At 38.3% G+C, this 25,986-nt stretch overlaps 1 protein-coding gene across 1 annotated transcript in view; it reads left to right on the top strand.

The window, feature by feature from the left end:
* Positions 1-25,986, top strand: part of SLC22A18 (solute carrier family 22 member 18) — a 209,266-nt gene that overhangs the window by 177,999 nt on the left and 5,281 nt on the right. The window contains exons 8-9 of the mRNA XM_053720433.1: positions 1,880-1,981; positions 13,625-13,745. Of these exons, the coding sequence (XP_053576408.1) occupies positions 1,880-1,981; positions 13,625-13,745 (223 nt within the window). The remainder of the gene's footprint in view (positions 1-1,879; positions 1,982-13,624; positions 13,746-25,986) is intronic.

Genomic DNA, 25,986 nt, shown 5'->3' with positions numbered 1-25,986 from the left:
AAATGTGAAAAGCTGATTTATTTCATCTGCTGTCTGATAAATTACCTCACAATCACATTAATACATGCATATTTGTTTATGGTGGTTAAAATGGTACTGGCTAGTTATTGGTGTCATTTGAGTTGATCCAAATGGTCTCAGGTCCTCCTGTTTTAAGATGATGTGGAATCTATAGAGAGTGATATCTTTGTAAACATTAAAGGGATATTGAACCTAGTTTTTTCTGTTATGATTCAGATACAGCATGTAATTTTAAAGTGAATGTAAAGTTTGCGGATTGAGTGCTCGGTTTTTAAAAATCCTATTAAAAACAGGGGCACTTTCATTCATCAAACTTTACATTTCACTGGTTTTGTTCAAATACTTACCTTTTATTCTTGAAAGCCGCTCCAGCGCTTCCCCTGCCCGTTGCAAGCCTCTTCATACGTCAGCAATGATGATTCCGGCATCCTCCAATCACGGCTTTCCCCTGGGTAATCATTACCTAAAGCAACTCAGTGATTGAAGAAAGGCCGGGATCGTCATTTCTGATGTAGGAAGAGGCTTGCGACGGGCGGGGGAAATGCTGGAGCGTCTTTCACGAAGAAAAGGTAAGTATTTTAACAAAACCAGTGAAATGTAACGATTGATGAATGTAAGTGCCCCTGTTTTTAATAGGATTATTAAAAACTGGGCACTGGTTCATCAAAATTCACATTCACATTCACTTTCAGCAACTTTCTAATTTACTCCTGTTATCAATTTTTCTTTGTTTTCTTTGTATCTTTATTTGAAAAAACAGGAATGTAAGCTTACGAGCCAGCCCATCTTTAGTTCAGCAAATGGGTACAGCTTGCTGATTGGTGACTAAATGTACCCACCAATCAGCAAGCGCTATCCAGGGTCTGAACCAAAAATGGTCTGGCTCGTAAGCTTACATTCCTGCTTTCTCAAATAATGATACCAAGAGAATGAAGGAAAATTGATAATAGGAGTAAATTAGAAAGTTACTTAAAATTACATGCTCTATCTGAATCATGAAAGAAAAAAAATTGGGTTCAGTGTCCCTTTAAGTTATTTAACAACTCCATTGTTTCATATGGGATTTATGTTGGATGCAGTTTGGTGGTGGAGGAATGGATCAGCCACCTGTAGGCTTCCTTCCCCTCTTCGCTATTTTCTTTTCGCTGCCTTCTCACACATGTTCATATTATTTTATATGGTTATGTACATTTTAGGGTAAACGAAAATTATTGTCTCCCTTTCACCTAAACTACTGGTCTCCCAAATAGAACACTCCGACATTAATCCTCCTTACTGTGGCTATCTTGAAATTATAATAGTTGATTTAGTTGATCTTTGAAGTCAGGATCATTTTGTTATAAAATCCTGAGATGTAAATTGTATCTTTTTAACATTGCACCTGTGATCCAATTGAAACCTTTGGACATTTTACTTCAATGTGAACTGCAACTCCAAGAGACTTTTCTAGGATAGAGACGTTTTAATATCCTTTTGGTATCATTACGTTCGTGTTGCTGTTATTTTCTGTTATAATCAATAAAAAAATACTCAATAACCATTAAATTACAATTATAAATGGGCATTGTCATCATATTGTTTTAGTTGTGAACATGACTGTATGCCATTAAAATGTTACAAATTATAAAAGGACAATATAAAATGTATTATATAATGAACCTTAATGAATTAGTCTTTGGGGTCTAGCAATAAAACTCAAATGTTTTTGTTTATTTTATTATTATTTTTGCTGTTTTATTTATTTTCTTTACAAAAATGAGCACATATTGTCCCAAGCACTTTAATATTTAACACATCTATAGCTAAATTACTAATTTAAATTTGTATCTTATTAAATATGTGTCCTTTTGTTTCCCAGGTTGTTCAGGGTGTGTTTGTTGGGAAGCTAAGTAGTCTATATGCAGAGAATACACTTCTTCTGTTGAGCATGGTGGTCTCTGCTGTTGTTGGACTTGGAATGGTAAGAAAACATTATTTTTTGTGATTAATATATCAATTATTTCCACAAAATGATTGGTTCATCATAACTACTGGGAGCCAATTGCATATTCCGTCTGGGTCTGTACACCAGTATTTAAGCTCAGAGAGCTGGCAGTGGTGTGTATTGTGTCTGTGGAGACTTTAGGGTCGATTTATCAATCAATCACATGTACTTTCAACTTGTAATACAGCGTAAAACTGCAAGCACCTGCGATAAACCCATTTTTGCTTGCACGTAACTGTTAACACGCCACTCGTAAACTAGACACAGGGGCATATTTCTCAAGCTCCGTACGGAGCATGATGCCCCGTGTTTCTGGTGAGCCTGCAGGCTCGCCAGAAACAGCAGTTATGAAGCAGCGGTCACAAAGACTGCTGCTCCATAACCTGTCCGCCTGCTCTGAGCAGGCGGACAGACATCGCCGGAGATCAACCCGATTGAGTACGATCGGGTTGATTGACACCTCCCTGCTGGTGGCCGATTGGCCGCGAGTCTGCAGGGGGCGGCATTGCACCAGCAGCTCTTGTGAGCTGCTGGTGCAATGCTGAATACGACAAGCGTATTGCTCGCCGTATTCAGTGAGGTTTGGCGGACCTGATCCGCACTGTCGGATCAGGTCCGCCAGACTTTCATAAATAGGAGCCCAAAATGTGTTAACTGGATAGAAAAAAAACTGTAGATGAACTTGATTTTGCTTTTGAGGGACGGATCAATGTCAGATAAGGTCACTTTTTCTTGGGGTTATTCAGAGTAGAAAATAATTTATTTTTCAGCATATCAAAAAGCTGTTGTGCATATAGAATGTAATGACTTATTTTTAAAATAATGGCACTGCTACTTCCAAAATGAGTTTAAAAAAAACTTTCCTAAAATTTTGGAATAGCGCCCATGAAGCGTTCATTTGTTTATCACATTACCAGATAAATATGTTTCAAAAGAGCATAAGATATATATCACTGTAACTCATCCAATACAAACACAAACAGCTACTTCTTAAACCAGAGCACTTTAGAAGCTTCAATCCACAAAATAAAAGCGTGCACTTCAGCACAAAGCATTTTTATGTTTAAATATTTGCCGTCATACCAAAGTAACAATTACAAGAAAAAGCTGCCTTCAAGAGGCACTCCTAAAAATAATCACTAAAAAAACATCCTTTTCTTGTTGCAAATGAGACCGTTCATGGAAAGAATCTTGCTGGTGTGACATTGTGTGTCCTTCCACATTTAAATAGCATTGCTACCTAACAAAAGCAGTAACCTTTTCAAACTGACGCTTATTTATATAAAACAACTAAATTAAAAAGTGTTCTTAAGTAGTATGTTCAGCGTTACGTTTTGTTTTTTATAAAACTGAGTCGATATGCTCAGGATTAGAAAAATCTAAACTTTCTATAACCCACTAAAAGGAACAGCAAACATCTTGATAAATTGTAATATAAAATGTTTCATTATGAGTAGTGAAACCATTTTCATTTTGTTCCAGTTTCCTGTAATTTAACTCTAAAATGTTGGTTTCCCAATTCTGATCATTGAAAATGTGCACTGCAGACTGCACAAGCCTACTAATGCTACATATCTGTTGCTAATTAGCTTCAGCAGATAACGAACCGCAAAACTGAATACAAATGCGGTTTCTTTCATATGATGGTGAGAGTCAACAAGCCTTAATGTGTGGGATTGAATTCCCGCCACTAGGAGGCGGGGAAGAACCCCAAACTTTTAAGCCCTTCCACCTCCCTATACTACTCAGATTTTTGGAGCCAGAAATACCGCGCCTAAATGTATCATAGTTCTTCCCCTAGATCTGTTTCTACTTCTTGGGCCTTCAGAAATTCTGCTTCTTCAAATAGTTTTGCACAGCTGAAACCGGGTATTTTTTTTTTTTTTATATATTTCATCTTTTCATGTCTGTGCTTCCTCTGAAGTGTTTTTTTTTTGTCAGGTAAGTTGTTCGAGCTGCAGTGTCTGGCAAATAGGAACTGCCTTTTCCTTTGTCCCACCCTTTCCTTATTGTGGAATCCACAGCTTGGGTATTAAATGCCACACATTAAGGCTTGTGGACTCTCACCATCATATGAAAGAGAACAAAACTTATGCTTACCTGATAAATTCTTTTCTCAGGCCCTGCACAATTTGTTTTTATTTCTGTCTGCAATTTTTATTTGCACCTCTATATCCCCTGCTTTGTGTTTCTTATCGATCTGTTCCTCTGCTCGATTGTGCGTTAAACTGAGTAGTACAGGAAAGTGGAAGGGCTTAAAAGCTCTAGTGGTTTGGATTCTTTGCCTCCTCCTAGTGGGAATTCAATCCCACACATTAAAGTTTGTGGACTCTTACCATCCAGAAAAAAAAGAATGTATCAGGTGCGCATACATTTAGTTTTTACTTACAAAATGACAGCTGTGTCTACTAGGGATGTGCATTAGTTACATTAGGGCTGATCAAAATGCTGAAGAAGCCTCATTCAGCAATTTTCAGAGCTAGGTTTATTCTTGTAAAGATCTGGATTTGCAAAGATCTTACAGGCCCATTTATCAAGCTCCGTACGGAGCTTGAAGGGCCGTGTTTCTGGCGAGTCTTCAGACTCGCCAGAAACACAACTTATGAAGCAGCGGTCTAAAGACCGCTGCTTCATAACCCTGTCCGCCTGCTCTGAACAGGCGGACAGGAATTGCCGGAAATCAACCCGATCGAATACGATCGGGTTGATTGACACCTCCCTGCTGGCGGCCAATTGGCCGCGAGTCAGCAGGGGGCGGCGTTGCACCAGCAGCTCTTGTGAGCTGCTGGTGCAATGTTAAATGCGGAGAGCATATTGCTCTCCGCATTTAGCGAGGTCTTGCGGACCTAATCCGCAGTATCGGATCAGGTCTGCAAGCCCTTTCATAAATGGGCCCCTTAGTGTATTGCGCTTTCGCAAGAAGAAATCTGTCTCCGAAAATGCTGTATGCTTGTGAGCTGAATCTTCAGCACTCGGATCAGCTCTAATGTCTTGAATGCACATACCTAGGGGTAGATTTACCAATGTCTGTCCGACATGATACGCTGTAGCATATCATGTCTGACAGACATAGCGTATCATGTCCGACATACATCGTTGAATGCCCACAGCATAGGCTGTCAGCATTTATCATTACACAAGCAGTTCACCAGAACTGCTTGTGCAATGCCCCTGCAGGGGGTGTCAATCAGCCCGATTGTATAGCCAATGCGAGCTCAATCCTATTGGTTGATTGGATCAGCCAATAGGATTGAAGTTCAATCCTATTGGCTGATTGCATCAGCCAATAGGATTTTTTCAACCTTAATTCCGATTGGCTGATAGAATTCTATCAGCCAATCGGAATCTAAGGGACGCCATCTTGGATGACGTCACTTAAAGGAACCTTCATTCGTCGGGTAGTCGTTGGAAGAAGAGGATGCTCCGCGTTGGATGTCTTGAAGATGGACCCGCTCCGCACCGGATGGATGAAGATAGAAGATGCCGTCTAGGTGAAGACTTCTGCCCATCTGGAGGACCACTTCTCCCGGCTTGGATGAAGACTTCTCCCGGCTTCGTTGAGGATATATGTCGGATCTTCAAAACTGTAAGTGGATCTTCAGGGGTTAGTGTTAGGTATTTTTAAGGGTTTATTGGGTGGGTTTTATTTTTAGGTTAGGGCTTTGGGCCACAATAGAGCTAACTGCCCTTTTAAGGGCAATGCCCATCCAAATACTCTTTTCAGGGCAATGTGGAGCTTAGTTTTTTTTAGTTAGGGTTTTATTTGGGGGGTTGGTTGTGTGGGTGGTGAGTTTTACTGTTGGGGGGTTGTTTGTATATTTTTTTCAGGTAAAAGAGCTGATTTTTTTGGGGCAATGCCCCACAAAAGGCCCTTTTAAGGGCTATTGGTAGTTTAATTTAGGCTAGTGGGTTTTTTTTTTGGAGGGGGTGCTTTTTTTATTTTGATAGGGCTATAAGATTAGGTGTAATTAGTTTAAAGATCTTGTAATTTGTTTTATATTTTCTGTAATTTAGTGTTTGTTTGTTTTTGTAATTTAGCTAATTGTATTTAATTTATTTAATTGTATTTAATTTAGGTAATTTATTTAATTGTAGTGTAGTGTTAGGTGTTAGTGTAACTTAGGTTAGGTTTTATTTTACAGGTAAATTTGTATTTATTTTAGCTAGGTAGTTATTAAATAGTTAATAACTATGTACTAACTATTCAACCTAGTTAAAATAAATTCAAACTTGCCTGTAAAATAAAAATAAACCCTAAGCTAGATACAATGTAACTATTAGTTATATTGTAGCTATCTTAGGGTTTATTTTACAGGTAAGTATTTAGTTTTAAATAGGAATTATTTAGGTAATGATAGTAATTTTATTTAGATTTATTTAAATTATATTTTAAGTTAGGGGGTGTTAGGGTTAGGGTTAGACTTAGGTTTAGGGGTTAATAAATTTAGAATAGTGGCGGTGACGTTGGGGGTGGCAGATTAGGGGTTAATAAATGTAGGTAGGTTGCAGCGACATTGGGGGAGGGAGATTAGGGGTTAATAAATATAATGTAGGTGTCAGCGATGTTGGGGGCAGCAGATTAAGGGTTAATAAGTATAATGTAGGTGTCGGCGATGTCCGGAGCAGCAGATTTGGGGTTCATAAATATAATGTAGGTGTTGGTGATGTCGGGGGCGGCAGATTAGGGGTTAATAAGTGTAAGATTAGGGGTGTTTAGACTCGGGGGTTCATGTTAGGGTGTTTGGTGTAAACATAAAAAAAATTTCCCCATAGGAATCAATGGGGCTGCGTTACTGAGCTAAACGCTGCTTTATTGCAGGTGTTAGACTTTTTCTCAGCCGGCTCTCCCCATTGATGTCTATGGGGAAATCGTGCACAAGCACGTATAACCAGCTCACTGCTGACTTAAGCAGCGCTGGTATTGGAGTGCAGTATGGAGCACAATTTTGCTCTACGCTCACTCCTTGCCTTTTAACGCCGGGTTTATAAAAACCCGTAATACAAGCGCTGCAGGAAAGTGAGCGGTGAGAATAAAGTGCAAGTTAGCAACGCACCACTCTTACCGCAAAACTCGTAATCTAGCCGTGTGTTTTTTAGCACAGGAACACCCATTTTATAAAACAAAAAACAAAATCTGTGATGCATTCTCAAATGGCTCTTTTAAATGCAAGAGAAAAACATACTTTGATGTTCTTTTTTATTGACAGTGAACCACAAACATTTCTTTAAACTATGGTAAAGTTTAGTTTCAAAAATATGTATTCCTACTTGACTGCATTCTTTTTATCATAAAGGCAGAGCTTTGCTTAGCAACCTACTCAGTGCATGTTTTTATTCTCACAGCTATGAGCTGGTCCAGTAGAGATGTGCAGCTAAGACATTTTTGTTTCGTTCCCAATATTCAGGGATATTCGTTTCCCCAAATATTCAGTGGCTGCACTATTCAGTATTCATTTAGTTTAATATGATTACATTACATTTAGAATAATATAATTCATTAAAACTAATGTAAAGGTTTTACAGCTACAGGTGAAACGTTCACCTATAGCTACAATACTTACCTCAATGTGCTCTGTAGACTGTGCGCTAACCTGTTTCTCTTTTTGCCAGAGCCCCGGCCGTGCTAAGTGCAGGTCCTGGGAGGCGAGTGCGCTAAGCCTGCTGTTAGCGCGATTAGGGCTTTGGTAAAAAGAGATACAGGTTAGCGCACAGTCTGCAGAGCATGTTAAGGTAAGTATTAACCCCTTAAAAAAATTGAAGGAAACTAATAAATACTGATGATTTTGTCAGCTTTTTTTTTAGTTTTCTTCAATTTCCTTTGTGCATTCATTTGGATTATCGATTCTTTAAAAAGAAATTGAAAAGCCGATTATCATCACAAATGCATATTCGTGACAAAACGAATGCACATTCCTACTGTCTACCTGCTTTAAAGCAACAGTAAACATTATTTCCTGCCATATAGTGATCCATAAACCTACCTAGGTATCTCTTAAACAATAAATACCATGAGAAGGAAGCAAATTTCATCATAGAATTAAATGATAAACATTTTTTAAATTGTATTTTCTGTCTGAATCATAAAATCATTTTTTGGTGGTTTCATAACCCTTTAATCTTGCCCTGTGCCACTGGACATTATTTGTGTGTTTAATAGCCATACATTTATATGTAAGGGACGCAAGCCAAGATAAACTTTATGATTCAGATATAACAGCAGTTTTAAGACACTTTCCAATTTACTTTAATTATCAAATTTTGCACAATCTTGTTATATTTACACTTTCTGGGGAACAAGATCCTACTGAGCATGTGCACAAGCTCACAGGGTATACGTATACTAGTCTGTGATTGGCTGATGTCTGTCACATGATACAGGGGGCCGGAAAATGGGAGAAAAAAATAAATTTGTCAGCAAAAAATCTACTGTTTATTTGAAATTCGGAGTAGGTGTTACTGTATTGTCTTTTTATGATGCACTTGTTAATTATGTAATCCTACTGCATTGAGTGGTCCTTTAAGGCTTCTAAAATATTGACCTGCAGCCTCCATATGTTAGGAAGTTGGCTATCACCGCACTAAAGTGGCAGAGCGGCCTATTCTTGATTAAAGGGGCAGTGTACTGCAACATATTCTTCCTTTTACAATTTTCCCAGTGATTTATTCCTACTGGAGTGTATAAAATTGTTTTAAATAGCTCCAGTACTGCAGTATTGGCTATAGAAAAGATACGTAAACAAGAAGCAGCAGAAAAAAACACTCCTGGTGGGGGGGTCAAGGAGATAGGTACTAAAAGGTTACTTTTACATTTCTCTTTCTAAGTATTTGCCTTTTTGTATATAAAGACAGCTATAAGATAAGATGCCTTTGTGTGTAGAGAGAAAAGATAAGATCTGCTCTCCCTGCAAGTTCAACCCATTCAAATAGGTTTTAATGAGCAAAGCCAACTATTTCATTCATATACATAAAAAAACCTAAAGAAACCTTTCTCAATGTATTTCATGCTCAGCACCTGGTATAACAAGTCATTTAAATGCATTAAATAAAAACAAAACACAATTGGGCATATTTATCAAGCTCCGTATGTCCGCCTACTCTTAGGCTGCGGACAGAAATCAACCCGATCGAATACGATCGGGTTGATTGACACCCCCTGTTAGCGACCGATTGGCCACGAATCTGCAGGGGTCGGCATTGCACCATCAGTTCACAAGAACTGCTGGTGCAATGATAAATGCCAACAGCTTATGCTGTCGGCATTTATCGATGTGTGGCGGACATGATACGCTACTATATACCCCAATGTTTTTTCTTTCATGATTCAGACAGAGCATACAATTTTAGAAAGGTTTCCAGTTTATGTCTATTATCAAATTTTAATAGTTCTTATGATATTCTTTGTTAAAGAGATAACTATGTAGGTAGTTTGCATCACATAGCAGGAAAAAGTAGTCATCTACTGCTCTTGCAAATGTATAACAAGGGCGCGATCCGATATAGATCGCAGTTTGCGGCGCAAGCGAGGGAACCCACGTCGCCCGCAGTTTCAGCTCGCAACTCGAGCCATCCAATATGCGGCGCCGTCACTTGCTAAAGTGGCGCAAGTCTCACAAACCAGCGATGTCCAGAAATCTGCGTAAGTACAGATTTTTGGAGTCGCCAGTGACTTGCGCCACGTTAGAAACTGCCGGCACCTATAAAACCTGACTAAAGTCTAAATCACCCGCACTGTCTAACACGCCTCCTAAACATAGCCCGACACATCTAACACGCCTCCCTAACATAGCCCGACACGTCTAACCCTCTATCCGCTATCCCCCCTCACTATCCTAACAATAAAAAAGCTATTAACCCCTAAACCGCCGCTCCCGTACCCCGCCGCAACCTAATAAAGTTATTAACCCCTAAACCGTCGCTCCCGTACCCCGCCGCCATCTATATTATATCTATAACCCCCTAAAGTGAGCCCCTAACACCGCCGCCATCTAAATTAAAATTATTAACCCCTAATGTAAGCCCCTAACACCGCCGCCATCTCTATTAAAATGATTAACCCCTAATTTAATCTACCTACCCCGCCGCCAGCTATATTATCTATATTAACCCTAAGTATATTATAGTTAATATAGGTATTACATTATATATATTAACTATATTAACCCTAATTATATTAGGGTTAAAATAGTTAAAATAGTTACTATAGTATTTATATTAACTATATTAACTCTATCTAACCCTAACACCCCTAACTAAATTTATATTAAATTAATCTAATTCATTTATAAACTAAAATATTCCTATTTAAATCTAAATTCTTACCTATAAAATAAACCCTAAGATAGCTACAATATAATTAAGAATTACATTGTAGCTATGTTAGGGTTAATATTTATTTTACAGGTAAATTGTTAATTATTTTAACTAGGTATAATAGCTATTAAATAGTTATTAACTATTTAATATCTACCTAGTTAAAATAATTACCCAATTACCTGTACAATAAATCCTAACCTAAGTTACAAATACACCTACACTATCAATAAATTAAATAAACTACAAACATCTATCTAAAAATACAATTAAATTAACTAAACTAAATTACAAAAAAAAACAAACACTAAATTACAAAAAATAAAAAAAAGATTACAAGATTTTTAAGCTAATTACACCTATTCTAAGCCCCCTAATAAAATAATAAACCCCCAAAATAACAAAAATTCCCTGCCCTATTCTAAATTTAAAAAAGTTCAAAGCTCTTTACCTTACCAGCCCTTAAAAGGGCCTTTTGTGGGGCATGCCCCAAAGAATTCAGCTCTTTTGCATACAAATACAATACCCCCCCCCCATTACAACCCACCACCCACATACCCCTATTCTAAAACCACCCAAACCCCCCTGAAAAAAGCCTAGCACTACCCCCCTGAAGATCTCCCTACCTTGTCTTCACCACACCGGGCCGAACTCCTGATCCGATCCGGGGCGATGTCTTCCTCCAAGCGGCAAAGAAGAATTCTTCCTCCGGCGATGTCTTCCTCCAAGCGACAAAGAAGAATTCTTCCTCGGGCGATGTCTTCCTCCAAGCGGCAAAGAAGAATTCTTCCTCCGGCGACGTCTTCCTCCAAGCGGCAGCAAAGTCTTCATTCTTCCGGCGGCATCTTCAATCTTCTGTCTTCGCTCCGCCGCCGCGGAGCATCCATCCCGGCCGACGACTGAACGACGAATGAGGTACCTTTAAATGACGTCATCCAAGATGGCGTCCGCCGAATTCCGATTGGCTGATAGGATTCTATCAGCCAATCGGAATTAAGTTTGAAAAATCTGATTGGCTGATTGAATCAGCCAATCAGATTCAAGTTCAATCCGATTGGCTGATCCAATCAGCCAATCAGATTGAGCTCGCATTCTATTGGCTGTTCCGAACAGCCAATCGGAATTCGGCGGACGCCATCTTGGATGACGTCATTTAAAGGTACCTCATTCGTCGTTCAGTCGTCGGCCGGGATGGATGCTCCGCGGCGGCGGAGCGAAGACAGAAGATTGAAGATGCCGCCGGAAGAATGAAGACTTTGCTGCCGCTTGGAGGAAGACGTCGCCGGAGGAAGAATTCTTCTTTGCTGCTTGGAGGAAGACATCGCCGGAGGAAGAATTCTTCTTTGCTGCTTGGAGGAAGACATCGCCGGAGGAAGAATTCTTCTTTGCCGCTTGGAGGAAGACATCGCCCGGATCGGATCAGGAGTTCGGCCCGGTGTGGTGAAGACAAGGTAGGGAGATCTTCAGGGGGGTAGTGTTAGGCTTTTTTAAGGGGGGTTTGGGTGGTTTTAGAATAGGGGTATGTGGGTGGTGGGTTGTAATGGGGGGGGTATTGTATTTGTATGCAAAAGAGCTGAATTCTTTGGGGCATGCCCCACAAAAGGCCCTTTTAAGGGCTGGTAAGGTAAAGAGCTTTGAACTTTTTTAAATTTAGAATAGGGCAGGGAATTTTTGTTATTTTGGGGGTTTATTATTTTATTAGGGGGCTTAGAATAGGTGTAATTAGCTTAAAAATCTTGTAATCTTTTTTTTATTTTTTGTAATTTAGTGTTTGTTTTTTTTTTGTAATTTAGTTTAGTTAATTTAATTGTATTTTTAGATAGATGTTTGTAGTTTATTTAATTTATTGATAGTGTAGGTGTATTTGTAACTTAGGTTAGGATTTATTTTACAGGTAATTGGGTAATTATTTTAACTAGGTAGATATTAAATAGTTAATAACTATTTAATAGCTATTATACCTAGTTAAAATAATTAACAATTTACCTGTAAAATAAATATTAACCCTAACATAGCTACAATGTAATTATTAATTATATTGTAGCTATCTTAGGGTTTATTGTATAGGTAAGTATTTAGATTTAAATAGGAATATTTTAGTTTATAATATGAATTAGATTAATTTAATATAAATTTAGTTAGGGGTGTTAGGGTTAGATAGAGTTAATATAGTTAATATAAATACTATAGTAACTATATTAACTATATTAACCCTAATATAATTAGGGTTATATAGTTAATATATATAATGTAATACCTATATTAACTATAATATACTTAGGGTTCATATAGATAATATAGCTGGCGGCGGGGTAGGTAGATTAAATTAGGGGTTAATCATTTTAATAGAGATGGCGGCGGTGTAAGGGGCTTACATTAGGGGTTAATAATATTAATATAGCTGGCGGCGGTATAGGGGGATTAGATTAGGGGTTAATAATTTTTATATAGGTGGCGGCGGTGTAAGGGGTCAGATTAGGGGATAGATAAGGTAGATGACAGCGGTGTAAGGGGTTCTAATTAGGGGATAGATAAGGTAGATGGCGGCGGTTTTAGGGGCTCACAGTAGGGGGTTAGTTTATGTAGATGGCGGCGGGGTCCGGGAGCGGCGGTTTAGGGGTTAATAACTTTATTAGGGATTTTGGGGGGGGGGATCGCGGTTGACAGGTAGATAGACATTGCGCATGCGTTAGATGTTAGGTTTATTTTAGAAGATCGCGGTTGACAGGGAGATAGACATTGCGCATGCGTTAGGTTTATTTTAGCAGCCAGTTTAGGGAGTTACGGGGCTCCAATAGTCAGCGTAAGGCTTCTTACGGCTGCTTTTTGTGGCGAGGTGAAAATGGAGTAAGTTTTCTCCATTTTCGCCACGTAAGTCCTTACGCTGCATATTGGATACCAAACTGCACTGGTTTGGTATACCTGCCTATAGCCCAAAAAACTACGGGCGACGGCAGAAATATACGCGCGTAACTTCTAGGTTACGCCGTATATGTGATACCAAACCAGCGTAAATATTGGCGTCGCTGGCTTTTGCGGGCGACGATTTTTATCGGATCGACCCCCCGATCTCCTGCAGACACGTGCACACTCCTTTTCAGCAAAGGGTACCAAGAAAATGAAGCACATTTGATAATGAAAGTAAATTGGAAAGTTGTTTAAAATTGCTGCCCTATCATGAAATAAACACTTTGGTTCGTATGTCCCTTTAAGGGAAAACCCACTACCCTTTAATATATGCCACTGATCTTGTGTTCATGCTGTGATACAAACAGTTAACAACATTCTTCTCTTTCTCTTTTTTTTTAGATGTTGATGACAAACGTCTTTCATTTCTGCGTTATTGCGTTTCCTATGGTATTTGCGCTCTGCGTCTCAGGTATTATCACAGACAGCATATTGACTAAAGCAGTTCCTGCTTCTGACACAGGTAGGTTTTCTTTTTTCAGAGTTTTCACTTTAAAAATGGTTTTCCCTATAATTAAGGCTGATTCTTTTATATGTAATAAGCTTTTAACATGAACATGGATGTGACAAAACATGTTGTGACTACCTTAAGTTAGTGCAGGTCCTGGGAACCGAGAGTGTTAGCGCAGCTTGGCTCTGGCAAGAAAGGATCAGGTTAGCGCGCTCTCTCCAGAGTGCGTTAAGTATTGTAGCTACAGGAGAACTTTTCACCTGTAGCTTTCAACCATTTACTTTTGTTTTAACTAAAATTCAGTATTTTTTTTTTAAAAAAAACAAAACGTAAACCGAATAGTGCACCTACTGAATATTCAGGGAAGCAAACTTTTGCCTGAAACGAAAATGTATTGGCTGCTCATCTCTAGTGCATAAGTAAATCACTGGGCTGCACAGGCAAAGCTCTGTCAACAAGACGGGCGGTTTAGGGACACAGACAGCACGGTGTGAATATATCTGCAGCTACAAACCCTATACACCAATATATACAAATGCTGTAGACAGACATATATTTAAAGTGAAGGTAAACTTACGTGATCTGCTATACACAGTTACATTGTTTAGTTAAAAATAATAGTAGTTTATAATATAATTAGTGTGACTGTAAGGATGCAGGTCCACAAGTTTTCTTTTTCTTCTCTATGTATCTGTAATTCTGTAACAATCAATAAAAATTGTTAAAACTCAAAAAAAAATAAAAAAAAAAATAAAAAAAAATAATAGTAGTTTAATTCATCATTTTTTTTAAAGTTACATCTAAATACCTTTTTCTACGAAAATAAAGTAAAATTTTTTCCGATTTTATAATCTGCCTGTTTTTCTACCGCTAATTCACTTACAGGTCATGTGTATTTTTCGTCCAATTGAGTTTCTGGCCGATCGGCGGCCGTGAAGCTACGTCATCGCCTTATCTGATCAACTGTGCATGCACCAAAAGCTCTTCTACCCATATTGATGTCGGGCGCGTGTTCCCGATTCGCGCATGCGCATAGCTGAAGACTAACATGTATGGCTCGGTATATTGATTGCCAATGTTACAAATGTAACCAACAGGGAAAATCGCGTAAAATCGCAACATATTCTCTTCGCAACATATGCGTTCCATGCTCGTGAATGCGCATTACTCCTACGTATAGAGCGGGTGGGACCGCTCTATACGTAAATGGAAGCAAAATGTAGGAAGTGGAGGATGGGCGGAGTAAGGCTAATGACGGTAAGGAAAATATATATTAAAAAAAAATAGAATCAGTATAATAAAAAAAATAAAAAACATAGCGATCTCAATATACTATTGTTATATATTACATCCATGTTTTGCTAATCATAAAAATTTACCTTCACCTTAAGCGGCTAACTTCTGCACTGTCCCTGATTGTATCACCAAGAGTGGCCTGGGGTGGGGCAATTGATACCCTGGCCCAGTCCACCTCTGAGCGGTTTCATGGCTTAAAATCCAGTTTTAGAAGTCCTTTCAGAAACCCATAGTCATCTTCTTGATTTCAGATGTACGTATATTACATCAAACCGGAAAATGGTGCTTTTAAAACCAATAAATGTAAATATTTAAAAAACAATCTGTCCCAACGCTGCTTTTTAACGCCTGCTGGTATTACGAGTCTTGAAGGTACAGGTGTACCGCTCACTTTTTTGGCCAGACTTGGAAATACCGCAAATACACTTACGTCAATTGCGTATCCTCTTTTTTCAATGGGACTTGCATAGCGCCGGTATTACGAGTCTGCCAAAAAGTGAGCGGTACACCCTCTCCTGTCAACACTGGTACCGCATTTTAAAGTCAGTAGTTAAGAGTTTTACACTACAACGCCGTAGCATAAAACTCTTAACTAAAGTGCTAAAAAGTACACTAAAACCCATAAACTACCTATTAACCCCTAAACCGAGGCCCTCCCGCATCGCAAACACTAAAATTAAATTTTTAACCCCTAATCTGCCGAACCGGACATTGCCACCACTATAATAAATATATTAACCCCTAAACCGCCGCACTTCCGCCTCGCAAACATTAGTTAAATATTATTAACCCCTAATCTGCCGGCCCTAACATCGCCGACACCTACCTACATTTATTAACCCCTAATCTGTTGGATCGGGGGCGGGAACGTTAGGGGGCGCGCGCGGGCGCGCGCGTGCACGGAGGGTGGCGGGCGGGCGCGTGCACGGGCGGGAGCGGGTGGGAACCGCTACACTACGGCAAATATCTTTAATAAGAAATGCCCAAATCTTTAATAAGAAATGCCCAAATCTCACAAAAAGAGATCGTGGAGGGGTGGGGGGTTGGTTTGGTGTGGGGGGAAGCTACACTACTGAAAAAATTAGTAAAAATTAAAAAAAAGCATGTTTTCTTCTAAACTGGGTACTGGCAGACAGCTGCCAGTACCCAAGATGGCGCAGATTAAGTTAGAGTGGGAGGGTTATAGAGCTGTTTGGGGGGGATCAGTGAGGTTAGGGGCTAAGGGGGGATAGTACACAGCAGCATATGTAAATATGCTTTTTTAAAAACACACAAAAAAACCAAACATAGCTTTTATTTTAGTACTGGCAGACTTTCTGCCAGTACTTAAGATGGCGGGGACAATTGTGGGGTGGGGGAGGGAAGAGAGCTGTTTGGGAGGGATCAGGGGGTCTGATGTTTCAGGTGGGAGGCTGAGCTCTACTCTAAATGTGATATTAACCCTGCAAGCTCCCTACAAGCTACCTAATTAACCCCTTCACTGCTAGCTATAATACACGTGTGATGCGCAGCGGCATTTAGCGGCCTTCTAAATACCAAAAAGCAACGCCAAAGCCATATATGTCTGCTATTTCTGAACAAAGGGGATCCCAGAGAAGCATTTACAACCATTTGTGCCATAACTGCACAAGCTGTTTGTAAATGATTTCAGTGAGAAACCTAAAATTGTGAAAAATGTTACGTTTTTTTTAATTTGATCGCATTTGGCGGTGAAATGGTGGCATGAAATATACCAAAATGGGCCTAGATCAATACTTGGGGTTGTCTACTACACTACACTAAAGCTAAAATTACCCCAAAAAGCTCCCTACATGCTCCCTAATTAACCCCTTCACTGCTGGGCATAATACACGTGTGGTGCGCAGTGGCATTTAGTGGCATTCTAATTACCAAAAAGCAACACCAAAGCCATATAAGTCTGCTATTTCTGAACAAAGGGGATCCCAGAGAACAATTTACAACCATTTGTGCCATAATTGCACAAGCTGTTTGTAAATAATTTCAGTGAGAAACCTAAAGTTTGTGAAAAATTTTGTGAAAAAGTGAACAATTTTTTTTATTTGATCGCATTTGGCGGTGAAATGGTGGCATGAAATATACAAAAATGGGCCTAGATCAATACTTTGGGATGTCTACTAAAAAAAAATATATATATGTCAATAGATATTCAGAGATTCTTGAAAGATATTAGTGTTCTAATGTAACTAGCGCTAATTTTGAAAAAAAATGGTTTGGAAATAGCAAAGTGCTATTTTATTTATTGCCCTATAACTTGCAAAAAAAGTAAAGAACATGTAAACATTGGGTATTTCTAAACTCAGGACAAAATTTAGAAACTATTTAGCATGGGTGTTTTTTGGTGGTTGTAGATGTGTAACAGATTTTGGGGGTCAAAGTTAGAAAAAGTGTATTTTTTTTCAATTTTTCCTCATATTTTATATTTTTTTATAGTAAATTATAAGATATGATGAAAATAATGGTATCTTTAGAAAGTCCATTTAATGGCGAGAAAAACGGTATATAATATGTGTGGGTACGGTAAATGAGTAAGAGGAAAATTACAGCTAAACACAAACACCGCAAAAATGTAAAAATAGCCTTGGTCCCAAACGGACAGAAAATGGAAAAGTGCTGTAGTCATTAAGGGGTTAAACTAATTACACCTAATCGAATCCCCCTAACAAAATAAAAAAGCCCCCCCAAAATAAAAAAAAGCCCTACCCTTCACTAAATTACAAATAGCCCTTAAAAGGGCCTTTTGCGGGGCATTGCCCCAAAGTAATCAGCTCTCTTACCTGTAAAAAAAAATACAAATCCCCCCCAACATTAAAACCCACCCAATACCCCCTTAAAATACCCCCTTAAAAAAAACTAACGCTAACCCCTTGAAGATCACCTTACCGGGAGAAGTCTTCACCCAACCGGGCCGAAGTCCTCAACGAAGCCGGGAGAAGTCTTCATCCAAGCCGGGCAAAGTGGTTCTCCAGACAGGCAGAAGTCTTCTTCCAGACGGCATCTTCTATCTTCAACCATCCGGCGCGGAGTGGGTCCATCTTCAAGACATCCGACGCGGAGCATCCTCTTCAATTGACGGCTAACACAGAATGAAGGTACCTTTAAGTGACGTCATCCAAGATGGCGTCCCTTCAATTCCGATTGGCTGATAGAATTCTATCAGCCAATCGGAATTAAGGTAGAAAAATCCTATTGGCTGATGCAATCAGCCAATAGGATTGAAGTTCAATCCTATTGGCTGATCCAATCAGCCAATAGGATTGAGCTCGCATTCTATTGGCTGATACATTTGTATTTATTTTAGCTAGGTAGTTAGTAAATAGTTATTAACTATTTAGTAACTATTCTACCTAGTTAAAATAAATACAAACTTGCCTGTAAAATAAAAATAAACCCTAAGATAGATAAAATGTAACTATTAGTTATATTGTAGCTAGCTTAGAGTTTATTTTACAGGTAAGTATTTAGTTTTAAATAGGAATAATTTAGTTAATTATAGTAATTTTATTTAGATTTCTTTTAATTATATTTAAGTTAGGGGGTGTTAGGTTTAGGGTTAGACTTAGGTTTAGGGGTTAATAACTTTAATATAGTGGCGGCGACGTTGGGGGCGGCAGATTAGGGGTTAATAAATGTAGGTAGGTGGCGTCAATGTTAGGGCCGGCAGATTAGGGGTTAATAATATTTAACTAATGTTTGCGAGGCGGGAGTGTGGCGGTTTAGGGGTTAATATGTATATTATAGTGGCGGCGACGTTGGGGGCAGCAGATTAGGGGTTATTAAATGTAGGTAGGTGACAGCGACATTGGGGGTGACAGATTAGGGGTTAATAAATATAATGTAGGTGTCGATGATGTTGGGGGCAGCAGATTAGGGGTTCATAAGTATAATGTAGGTGGCGGCGGTGTCCGGAGCGGCAGATTAGGGGTTAATAATATAATGTAGGTGTCAGCGATGTCGGGGGCGGCAGATTAGGGGTTAATAAGTGTAAGATTAGGGGTGTTTAGACTCGGGGTTCATGTTAGGGTGTCAGGTGTAGACATAACTTTTATTTCCCCATAGGAATTAATGGGGCTGCGTTAAGGAGCTTTTACGCTGCTTTTTGGCAGGTGTTTTTTTCAGCCGGCTCTCCCCGTTGATTCCTATGGGGAAATCGTGCATGAGCACTTTACACCAGCTCACCACTAACGTAAGCAGCGCTGGTATTGGAGTGTGGTAATGAGCAAAATTTTGCTCAACGCTCACTTCTTGTCTGGGTTGTAAAAACCCGTAATACCAGCGCTGCCTGTGAGCGGTGAGCATAAACTGCTCGTTAGCACCGCATAGCATCTAACGCAAAACTCGTAGTCTAGGTGAATAATTTTAAAATATTAAGGGGCATATTTATCAAGCTCAATACAGAGCTTGATGCCCCGTGTTTCCGGCGAGCCTGAAAGCTCGCCGGAAATAGAAGTTATGAAGCAACGGTCTAAAGACTGCTGCTCCATAACCTGTCTGCCTGCTCTGAGGCTGCGGACAGAAATCGACAGAAATCAACCTGATAGAATACGATCGGGTTGATTGACACTCCCTGCTTGCGGCCGCGAATCTGCAGGGGGCAGCATTGCACCCGCAGTTCACAAGAACTGCTGGTGCAATGATGAATGCTGTCGGCATTTATCGATGTGCAATGGACATGATCCGCTATATCGGATCATGTCTGCTCGCACAATCATAAATATGCCCCTAAGTGTCAATATAGTAACTGAGCAAACATGCCAGTATGTTTATCATGCTATATATATATATATATATATATATCCTATATAATAAAAGGCCAAGTGTGTTTGTCCAAAGCTGTCATGCGCAGTAGAGACTGCGCGAGGACAAACACACCTGGCTTTCCAACTGACCTCCTCCTGGCATCTGGCATTGCGTGTGGTGGAGTGGGCGTGGCCGATCAAGTGTGTTGTGGGCGTGGCCGGGTGTGACGTGGGCAGTGCCGGGTGAGACACGGGGGCGGGGCCAGATGCCGACTGCAGTCAGTGAGACTGAGAGCTCTAAAAAGGGGGGATAGAGAGAGCAGCAGAAGAGGGGGGATAAAGAGAGAGAGAGAGACAGCAAAAGAGAGGGGGAGAGAGCACAAAAGAGAGGGGGGAGAGAGCACAAAAGAGAGAGGGAGAGAGCACAAAAGAGAGAGGGAGAGAGCACAAAAGAGAGGGGGAAAAGAGTACAAAAGAGAGGGGGGAGAGAGCACAAAAGAGAGGGGGGAGAGAGCACAAAAGAGAGGGGGGAGAGAGCACAAAAGAGAGGGGGAGAGAGCACAAAAGAGAGGGGGGAGAGCACAAAAGAGAGGGGGGAGCGAGCACAAAAGAGAGGGGGAGAGAGCACAAGAGAGAGAGTGGGAGAGAGCACAAAAGAGAGTGGGAGAGAGCGCAAAAGAGAGGGGGAGAGTGTGCAAAAGAGAGGGAGATAGACAGCAAACGAGAGGAGAAAGAGAGCAAACGAGAGGAGAGAGAGAGAGCAAATGAGAGGAGAGAGAGAGCAAATGAGAGGAGAGAGAGAGCAAACGAGAGGAGAGAGAGAGAGCAAACGAGAGGGGGGAAGAGAGAGAGCAAAAGAGGGAGAGAGAGAGCAAAAGAGAGAGGGGAGAGAGAGAGCAAAAGAGAGGGGGGAGAGAGAGAGCAAAAGAGAGGGGGGAGAGAGAGAGCAAAAGAGAGGGGGGAGAGAGAGAGCAAAAGAGAGGGGAGAGAGAGAGAGAGAGCAAAAGAGAGGGGAGAAAGAGAAAAAGAGAGGGGGGATAGAGAGAGAGCAAGGGGTGGGACCGCTGTACTGCAAAAAATGGCCCGCGTACACAGGCTTTAGGATTAGTATATATATATATATATATATATATATATATATATATATATATATATACTGTATATATAAATATATATATATTTATGCTCTTGCAAATGGCTAACATTCTCGCAAAACTGCTGCCATATAGTGCTCCAGGAATGGGCAGACTCCTAAAGGGACACTGAACCCAAATTTTTTCTTTTGTGGTTCAGATAGATCATGCAATTTTAAGCAACTTTCTAATTTACTCCTATTATGAATTTTTCTTCCTTCTCTTGCTATCTTTATTTGAAAAAGAAGGCATCTAAGCTAAGGAGCCAGCCAATGTTTGGTTCAGACCCATGGACAGCACTTGACTATTGGTGCTGTCCAATCAGCAAGGATAACCCAGGTTGTTCACCAAAAATGGGCCAGGATCTAAACCTGCATTCTTGCTTTTCAAATAAAGATACCAAGAGAATGAAGAAAAATTGATAATAGGAGTAAATTAGAAAGTTGCTTAAAATGGCATGCTCTATCTGAATCACGAAAGAAAAAATCCCGGCTTTTCAACAAAAGATACCAAGCAAACTAAGAGACTGTGATAATATAAGTAAAGAAAGAAAGTTGTTTAAAACTGCTGCTCTATCTGAATCATGAAAGAAAAAAATTGTGTTTCATGCTTCTTTAATAGATCACAAATGCATATTGGATTCTTAGTAAATGAAAGAATAAACATTTCACAGTGGTATTTGGTGCCGCCACAGAAATTCTTTTTGGAATGCTTGGGTACCAGAACGGCATTAGTTTCCTGGACACGTTAGCGTACTTTCTGGTTTTATGCAATCCTGTAGTGCAGAAAGTGATTTGCACAGATGTTTACATTTTCTCAGGGTTGTGCAGTTGAGCTTGTTTTAAAATTAAAAAAAAATTGCAGCATATGGGAAAATTTTCAGGGATGTTTTAAGAACAGAGAATTTCAGGCTACAGAGAGAACGCAGAGGGAATTTACACGAGTGTTTGTTGAAAGGAACATAGAGTAAAATATATATTGTTTGATTTCATTACAGAATTTTAATTTTAAAAGACATTCCTCTCTCATACTATATTCAAAGTTGTATTCTTGTGCCACTCTGGATACAGCTGAATAACAAATGAGACGCAAGCATACGTGCGTATGCTCTAATCACTGGCGATATCCTCTTGTGGAGAACAACTTTGATTGCACAAACATACTCTTCCAGTTAATGTCAAAATGAAAATAAACTGTTTGAAATGAACCCTTTTCATGTAAAACATATATTTAACAGTTAAAAAGTACTCATTTATTTGTATTCTTGAAATTGCTAATTTCCTTTTGAATCTTCAGATCTTTTTTTCTTTGGCCCTGCGTGAGAAAAGGTTTCTTTAGAGACACATGTTGTCTGTTTATTGAAACATATTATCCTAAAATGTGTAGATTATGTGTAATTTCATCTTGTGCGTCCCTCCATTTGTATTGTGACATGGGTATTAACCACATTTGTTGTGAATTCCTTTATACATAAGTATACTATATTCTTTCAGCTATCAGGTGTCTCCAGGAATGGAGATCTATAGCAAGTGAAATGTTTCTCTGTATAACTCTGATATGTGTCATACTTATCTTCTGTTACTTGAGGTATGTGCCTCTAAGGGGAACATTTGCGATCCAAAATAAAGACATTTAGAAAATAATGTCAAGTCAAATAAATTGAGCTGTAAAGGGAACATGTACAGACATGAGAAGACTTGATGATAAATGACAGTTAAGGCTTCTACCACAGCCAATAAAAACACATTTTTCATGATCTAAAAACTCAACACTTGTGTGGATTAGGATAGCCCCTCTGTCTGTAGGATGCAGCATAAATGCTTATTTTACAGCACATTATTATTATTATTATGAGCTTTGGATACAGGGAACGCTTTTGATGGAGTGAAATGTGATCAATTATTAACGACTATTTAAAAATTTGGCTTTACAAATATTTTGCTTAAATACAATTAAGAAATTATATAGTAAGCCTAGTTCCTATTTGTTAATTAATGGCATGAGGGCATCATCAATTTTTTTTATTGGAGAGAAGAACTAGACAGGGTTGTCTTTTATCCTCACTTCATTTTAATTTGGTTCGTAAACCTTTATTTATCACTTTTAGAAACTGGATGTAAAATAAAAAAACAAAATGAATGTATAGCTACGTATGAATATTATAACTTATTGTTTATTGGAAATCCACATAATGCAATCCCTTTGTTGGAGAACTTATATTAGAACTAATATTAGTCAGGAACAATTAGAAATAATGGAAGCACCTATAATAATTGAGGAAGTAGAATCTGTTATTAAAACATCATCTAGTAATAAAGGGAAAAAAACCATCTATACTGTTCCTATAATCATTTACGTCCCTCATTTTTAAACCAGATATAAAATCCAGAAGACATGGGTTCTTCTAGACCAATTGCTTTATCGAATATTGATTACAGAATATTGACATCAATCATAGCCAACACAATGCAAAATTTAATGAGTAACATTATTCATAAGGACCAATCAGGTTTTTTAAAAGGCAGATCATCAATTTCTAATCTATGCAAAGTTTTTGTCTTATTGTCTTATGTAAATGTTTAAGACTCTTTAGACAAAGATATAAAATTAATAGATGCTATAATGTTATCGTTGGATGCTGAAAAAACCTTTGACTCCATTACTTATGATCATTTATTTACAACACGTTATCAAGTTGGATTCAAAGGCAGAATTCTTCATTTAATAGAGTCATTATATAACTCCTGACCTCTTCTCTCATAGTAAATTTTTCTTTTTTCAAACCCATTACACTATATAGAGACACAAGACAATGATGACCCCTCTCCCCATTATTATTTGATCTAACTATTGAATCTTTGGCAACTACATTAAGATCTAACATTGAAGGCATAAAAATACTAGGAAAAGAAATATTAATTTATCTTTATGCGGATGAGCTCCTCCTATGTAGCAATAGGGCAGGCACACATATTCCCATTGCTCTAAATTTGATTAAAAAAGCTTTGGCTCCTTCTCTTGATTCAAAATAAATGTATTACAATCTGTAATACTTTGGCAATCCAGAAAACACTCTGAAATACATCACACTTTCCGAGAAGTCAAAAATTACTTTAAATATTTAGGTATTAAAATATCTTTTTTCAGTGAAGTTATGGTATGAATTAAACTATAAGGATAAAATAAACGATTTGTGTAAAAGTTTAAAAATATGGTCTAAATTACCATTGTCCTTAATGGTAAAAGTTAATATAGTAAAAATTATCTTATTTCCTAAAATATTCTAACTAACGCAAGCTATACCATTCCCCTTGCATAAATCTGATATACATCTAATAAATAAAAACGTAATCAAATTTTTTTAGGCAAGGTGTGTGATCTGCACCAAGTCTTGAAAAGCTCCAAATGCCTAGGGATAAGGGAGGTATGAATTTACCAAATGTTGCAATATATAATAAAGCAGCTTTAGCAAAATTTGTGATTGATTGGTTGACAAAGGGAAACTATTATACAGATATAGAAATCGAGCAGAAAATAGTCTATCCTTTTACACTGTCACCACTAGCTCATGTACAAGAAAAAGCATGATTTCTGCTAAGTAATTCTAACTTTTTTATATCAGAGTATTACCCTATAAAGGGTAATCCCCAATTAATAGCCGGATTCACAACAAGACTATTTAAAGAATAGGCAAGATAACTCATATAAAACTTTTCAAGAACTTAAATGGGAATTTGGGATCTCTAATACTCATCTATTTGCCTACTACCAAATAAGAAGTTATATTATAAGTTTAATCAAGCTACATGGTCATAACTGGGACTCTGAATTTATGGGTAACGTTTTCACCCAATATAGAAATATATTTTTTTCTATATCTTCCCTTTAGAAATTTATAATGCACAAAAAAGTGAGAAAATAATTCTAAAAAGTCGTAACAAATAGAATTTGCTACATGTAAATCTTATAGATAATATAATAACTAAGAGCATCAAAAGAGTAAATTTGGCTTCTCTAGCAGCGTATTACCCGGAAGCACAAACTAAAATTATTCACATGACATATTTAACGCCAAAGAGATTGACAAAAATCGTTAAAATAAGAGAGGTCAGGTGTAATAAATGCAGCACTAAGGAAGCAAACACACTTCACTGTTTTTCATATTGTTATAAAATAAAATAAAAATTGGTAAAAAAAACTCTTAATTGGTTAAGTAGCTTATTTCAGACAAGAGTAGATTTTGAAGCTCAAGATATTATTTTTCTCTTGCATGGTTCTAAATTTAAAGAGAATACTAAATTTATTAATCCGATAATATTAACCGGAAGGAAAATAATACTTAGACTATAGAAGTCTCGGATGGGTCCCCTGTTAGAGAACCTAATTTTTGAACTTCGTAACCAGCTTAATAATAGAACAGATGGATACCTTATCCCTCATAGATAATCGTATAAGAATTTTTATACAGAAATGGGAACAATTTATCCTGAGCCAAGAAATAGGCTTTCAAAAGCAGGTTTTGTACCCTTTTAAAACACGGACCTGTTGACGGAACATAGACTTAAAGGTCAATGGACATTTTTAGATGAGTAAGAGGAAAAAGGAAAGGGGGTATGGGGAAGAGAGAGTGGAAAATGTCAGTGTTTTCTTTTTTTTTTTTTGTTGTTCTCTTTTTTTCTGGTATTCTTACTGCTGAAGTTAAGCAGCAAGATGCATTCTTCACTATGTAAAATGTTAACAAAAGAATATTGAAAAATTGAGGTTTAAAAGTTTTTATCTTTGACTTGCATATTGTTATAAATTATTGATTGTCTTGGTCTAAGTGATCTGCGTATCACTATCCAAGCGTTTTTTTACTCATTGATATGCAAAATGTTTAATATTTTTGTATAAACTCAATTTTACAGTAAAAAAAAGGAAGTTTATTGTGTGGGCTGTTGCGATATAGGGGTTAATAGGTTAGGAAGTTTATTGTGGTGGGCTATTGGTGGTTTAGGGGTTAAGTAGTGTAGGGGTAGTTTGCGGTGGTGGGTTTTGTCAGTTTAAGGGTACATAGGTATATTTATT

This window comes from Bombina bombina, chromosome 7 (genome assembly GCF_027579735.1).
Source record: "Bombina bombina isolate aBomBom1 chromosome 7, aBomBom1.pri, whole genome shotgun sequence".
NCBI classification, from domain to species: Eukaryota; Metazoa; Chordata; class Amphibia; order Anura; family Bombinatoridae; genus Bombina; species Bombina bombina.
The sequence above is the reverse complement of the archived record's forward strand: the minus strand, read 5'-3'. Positions and strand labels throughout refer to the sequence as shown.